This window comes from Xyrauchen texanus, chromosome 41, assembly GCF_025860055.1.
Source record: "Xyrauchen texanus isolate HMW12.3.18 chromosome 41, RBS_HiC_50CHRs, whole genome shotgun sequence".
NCBI classification, from domain to species: domain Eukaryota; kingdom Metazoa; phylum Chordata; class Actinopteri; order Cypriniformes; family Catostomidae; genus Xyrauchen; species Xyrauchen texanus.
In genome coordinates, this window is record NC_068316.1 from 5,921,042 (window position 1) to 5,926,878 (window position 5,837).

A 5,837-nucleotide genomic window follows, 5' to 3' on the forward strand; every position below is an offset into this window, starting at 1 on the left:
TTATTTTATGTATCTAACTATGAAATAAAAATTACATCTATTAAGGCAGTGACAGTGATATATATACATTATATAATTATTTAACTCTAAAGCGATGGTCCACTAACAAATAATAATAAAGTAGCTTATATATATTCAATACATATTTATTTATCAATTGCCTGAATTTTCTATTAATAGCAAGTTGCTTGAAAGACCTACATTTATTTTCCCTCTGAGTGATTTCAATGTGCATGTTGTTGAATCTGAGGATGCATTTGTCTCTGTTTTACGTTTTCGTTCATTTTATCCCACTGGGTCAAGTTTACCTTCGTTCAAATGACTTTGGACCTCCTTTGTGTCCATTGTTTGTTCAAGGCCAAAACAGCTATCCAGCGTTAATCTATGGTGGCCTTCTCGAGGGTGTGTGTGAGCTATAGTGACTGAATGGGACACTTGGTGAATGTGCCTCAACCCTTAAACAGAGAGAAAGTCACAGACCCACCGTGGTCTTTAATGATTGATGTTGAAGTTCATTACAGTGTGTTGGATATGACCAGTGTAATAGGGCTCCATCAGTCTAATCTGAGACAGCATGGCCTCCCAAAGAGAGACAAATGACTCCCATGCTCATTAACAAACTCTCAAAATCCCTCTCTCTCTCTCTCTCTCTCTCTCTCTCTCTCTCTCTCTCTCTCTCTCTCTCTCATCGAGTAAAGAGAGTGTTGTCTAATTCATACTTTGGCTTGTTAAAATTGTCTTTTTCAGATGCATCTGGCTGTAAAAGTATGTTTTCATTATGTTCCCCTCCTATACAAGTAGTCATACTTTCCGTGACGTAAGGGAATTGAGCCCTTTAAGTCACACGTATAAGTACGCTTTAAGTAAGATACGGTGCAGGATTTGTTCACATTTGAATATAGATTTTGAATATATTGTGTAGTCTAAAATATTTATGAACGTATGTGCCATATATTTGAAAATTAGCAGCATCTTATGTATTTCCGATTTTAAAGTTAACATATTGTGACGTCTTGTATCTTGATAGGCTAAGTAGTGTTTATCACGATATCATATGTATTTAGTTTCGGGGGTTAAAAGCACAAATTGAATTACAGCACAAGGTTTGATGTTGATTTAACAGATACGTTTCGGTCTGGCGATACAGTGGACGTACAGGTATATTCGGTTTATATCGGCGTATATCGCAACGGATATTGCAGGAAACCACATGAAACTTTTTACGCCATTTAGTCTCTTTGATTATAATTTTCCAGCTAACTTGATATTACAGGAAACGAGTTTCCCATTCCCAATTGTACAAACCAAAAATGTTGATTTAAAGGAAAGAAAAGATGTTTCCAACTCAAGCTTCAAAGTTCACATTACTTGCCATTACAATAATAATAGCATAATAATGATAATAAATCCATAATATAGCTAAATATTTGCCCAACGCAATGATAATCATTTTACCCCATGGTCTCTTGGCACCGTGATGACAGGTGTGCTCTATTACCTGTTCAGAATGCATCGAATAAAGTAAATCTGCGGGACGTCTAGACACCAAGTGTCCACAACTATGTAGCCTAAATATATTGCTACCAGAAGAAAGGATAAACAGAATATGTTTTTATAAGTTCTTGACTCACGAATCATAACGTCCCTGGTTTAATACATAGCCTACATTTGAAATATAACATTTCCTGAAATATGTCTTGACGACCCAACAGACTTACTAGGCAACACAAAAGAGACTAGAAAATAACGCAATACCCGACCTTTAACCTTTTTATTATGACTCAAATGTAAAGGTACTAAATTAGTCATTTACATCCGTTTTACTGTTATTGTTATTATGCTATCCCCTAATTCCGCCATAAGCTATTATTTAATTTGTATGATTAATTAGTTGTTTATAAATGCATGCTAAATGTGTTTGTTTGAGAACGAAGAAACAAATAGATAACTAATTAAAAGTGATACACATTTCCCCAAACTGTTGAATCGTGTTGCGTTCAACCATAACGCACATTTGTTTCGATATTTGACAGGTGAGAAGGAAAGATTTGCGAGTGATTAATGTTTTGTATACAAATATATATTAATGAGTCGATCAATGATTTATAATTAATACATTTATAAAGCTGAAAAACACTCATTCATGCATGCAATAAAATGTTTTTCTTCACATTACCCCTAAACAGATATTTTAGACAAGTGGTTCTTAATGTGGTAAACCAATATTACACTCTTCTCTGATGAATTTCTATGTTTTTATTGCAACGTCGATGGGAATACATCACTCTGCCAATGTCTTCTTTAGCTTGTTTATTTCCATCACCGTTTTTCACAAAGAACTGGGAGGATTGCAGCCACCAAGGGCCAAAAATGCTTTAAAGGGCACATGCAAAATGATTGAAACAACGAGAACAGCCCGTTTAAACCGTGTGGGGGAAATTAGACAACATATGGCAACACATGCAAAAAACAAAAAAAGACAAAAAAAAAAAAAAAAAAAAAAACAACATCTCACTAGACAGCAACTTATAAATACTTATTTTTAAAAATGTCTCTTTACAGTCTCGTTTCATAGTGCACATGAGTGTCACACAGACACATTTAATATTTACAAATGTACAAAACAATAAATTAAAGAGAAATACGTTATAGCGCAGAGAATGAAGAAAAGAACAAACCTGGGGAAATAATGTCGGTTTGTAAACGTCTATCCAGATATAAAAGTCGGTAACACTTTAAAGTAACTTTCACTGAGTCATTAACAAATATTATTACATTATGCCTAACAGATCATTTGTAAATGTGCATTAAAATAATCCCTTAAAAAATCTTTCCATATAGCTTATTTTATGTTCACTGGAAAGTACATGAACCGCTGATCTGTTATGCATTAGGCCTCATGTTTGACAATGACTTCATAATGAAAGTTATTATAAAGTCCATTTAGATCCTTCTAGATAGAGGGATTATTTCCTTTTAGGTGTGCTTCATGCATTTGTTTCACCCAAGACCTGCAGGAACATGTGGGTCATGTAAATGTTATTTGTTGGAGTTCAGGTTCATGTGGTTTTAGTTTGAGTTCATGGCCTGGTGCCTTGTTCGATCTGTTGGTGCTGACTCCGAACCGCAAACCTGTTGACATGCACGGGAATGGGCACCACAATTTTGGGGTTCCGCACGGGCTCCCCGGATCTGTTGTTGACGTTCCCGGCTTTGATGCGTTTCCATTTGGCTCTGCGGTTCTGGAACCAGATTTTGACCTGGACCTCGCTCAGTTTGAGTGCGTGTGCTATCTGCGAGCGCTCGGTGAGAGACAGATATTTCTTACAGTGAAACTCTTTCTCAAGTTCCAGCAGCTGCTCGCTCGTGAAAGCAGTCCGTCTCCTCCGGCTCTTACCCGCCGAACCGCCCGGGGGTAACGCGTCCTGTGAGCCGGCTTTGAGTTTCCCTTTTTGGGACGCTGAACCGCAGGTGTTTCCGTCGGAGAAACTTTCGTTCTCGCTGTCGGCCGAACTGTCCTCTCTGTCGCTGCACGCTGCCTCCGCTGATTTCAGGTCCAGTTTCTCGTCATCTGAACTGTATAATTTGGTTTCACCTGAGGGGAACGAAAATCAAGATATAAATAATTACAGATATACATATTATACCAAAAATGCCTCATTGTTATAGTGGACAGTTCAAGGGGCAAATTGGCTCATGCACCAGATGCTAAAATGTTCATATAATGTGCATTACTGTTTATATTAAACTTAAAGATAGCTTTGATTTTAAAGAAGTTTTTTTGAAGTATTACAAAACATATAATAAAACTCCATCCCTTTGGTGCATATCATTGTTTTGAACACCTCTCCAAGTGGAGGCCTAAAATGTGCTTCATGTGATAACATCTACATTTATTGCTTTGATTCAAGTCAAAAAATATTATTTAACATATCTGAATCAACCTGGCCACAAACAAGACTTATTGTAAGGGTTAGATCAGGTAGAAAAAGCAACACTTTGTATTTGCCACCTGCATCAAATTAAATTTTATTTGTAGTTTTCGAGCTCAAATTGGTTGATTTCTGTTTTTGATGCATGTTAACAATTTTACTTTAAAATGACGTCATTAGAACATTACAATATATGATTAATAAAGGTTGTATGTGTGGAAAACTATAAGCTAATTTTCTTTCCACTTTCATAAAAGAGCAATAAATAAAGCTTGGGGAATTTTCGGTTTAGCACCATCTACTTTAAGAACTTAAGTCAAACTTATTTGAGTTTAACTTTCATTAATAATTAATTACCAAATATATAGCAGTTGAGTTTATGTAGCTATACATTATCTATACGAAACTGCATGAATCAAAGTTTCAGGACTTTTTCATTCACTGTAAAAGCTTTGCAATTGTCACCTTAAGGATCTATTCTACCCGTCCTAACCATTAATATTGATTGTGTTAGTGTAACCTTATTCAGGTGATGTTAAAAAATATTTGAGACTTCAAACCAGTTCATTTAGATGTCACCACATTTTTAGGTTAGCATTTTTCATCAGTGAACATTAGCAAATGATAAGCATTACATAACGCAATGGTATTTGCTCATTTTATTAAAGAAAGTTATTATAAAGTGCGACTAGAACTTTTGCACTAAGCCTCAAACCACCTGTCATCGAGCTAAAGTTAGTCTCCAGTGCTCACCTGCAACTGCCTGAAAAGTTTCCGAGAAATTCAGCAGATCGGAGCCCTTGAGCTCCTCGTGTGGGCTGTCCTGCCGACTGATTCCCGTTCCCTCCGAGCTTAACCGGAGTCCCGGCATCTCCTGCGGGGGATAGAAACTATCTGGAGGGTCCGAGAAACTGGGCAGCGTGGTGGTGAGCGCCACCATGGAGGGCATGCCCTGCCCCAACCCCGCGCAAAAAGTGTTGGTCAAACGCCCCGCGAAGGATGCCAGCGGCGCCAGCGGAGGAATACCTGACGATAATGACGAATGAGACAGGGCTTGCGGAATCATGAGCGGTCGGTACGGCATGAACATCGGATAGCCCGTGTAGAGCAGGTGGCCCGGCCGCGGCTGTGGAGTGCCAATCAAAGAATCGATGGAAAACGCCGTCCCCGGACCGCTCGGTCTCTGCATGGTGAACTGAGCGTTGTCTGCTTGTATAAATTCCTTGTAGTGGCCGTGTGAGACAAATCACCCAAATGTTGATCCACAGTTATCCCTATGGAGCTGTACGGGTCCTCGCTGTCCCCGCGCCTCGCCGTCAAACTGACTGAGACCTGACGCGTTTTTTGTTGTTGTCTGGAGCTCAGAGTATCTCAGCCTCTATTTGTCACATACTGAGACATAAACACACACTCACCCCTCTTTCTCTCGCTCTCCCTTTCCCACCTCTCTCTCTTTCTCTCTCTCTCTCTCTCTCTCTCTCTCTCTCTCTACACACACACACACACACACACACACACACACACATCCATGCGCAAACGGTTATCATCAATACAAGAGGATAGAAGGAGGAGTTGCCCTGGAGACTCATCCATCTTCCTCAAATTACGCTTCATTTCCTTATTCAGTCCCTGACTTTTTAGGCCGTGTTGAGAAGGGGTGTAGTTTCCCAGTGGATACCCCAATAGACGGGTCAAGCCCCCCTTTTGCCAGATCCACATTGACTGCAAAGCAAATGTGAGGGGACTGCGCTGACCACACCAACCTAATCAACTATTATTAATTTTGATTGATGATAAGTAATTACTTTGTATTCAAGGGAAGATATACAACAACGGGTCTTTTGTTGGGTTTTTAAGGGGCCGATGGCATCGGAGTCGTGAGGGCGGAGAGGCAGATGTTTTGCC

The 5,837-nt window shown here is 39.1% G+C and overlaps 1 protein-coding gene across 1 annotated transcript; it reads right to left on the bottom strand.

Moving 5' to 3' along the window:
- Positions 1 to 3,080: 3,080 nt before the first annotated feature.
- Positions 3,081 to 5,142, bottom strand: LOC127634663 (homeobox protein GBX-1-like). Its single transcript, XM_052114293.1, has 2 exons — positions 4,686 to 5,142; positions 3,081 to 3,595 (listed from the first exon to the last, which is right to left on the bottom strand). The coding sequence occupies exons 1-2, from the start codon at positions 5,119 to 5,121 to the stop codon at positions 3,081 to 3,083; spliced, it is 951 nt and encodes a 316-aa protein (XP_051970253.1). The 5' UTR covers positions 5,122 to 5,142.
- Positions 5,143 to 5,837: the final 695 nt, after the last annotated feature.

What these genes read in the sequence shown, in the direction of transcription:
- LOC127634663 (XM_052114293.1), bottom strand. Translation starts at nt 5,121, where the DNA reads ATGCAGAGACCGAGCGGTCCGGGGACGGCGTTTTCCATCGATTCTTTG. An exon ending in AACTTTTCAGGCAGTTGCAG is followed by an intron (nt 3,596 to 4,685) that starts GTGAGCACTGGA and finishes CGTTCCCCTCAG; the next exon opens with GTGAAACCAAATTATACAGT.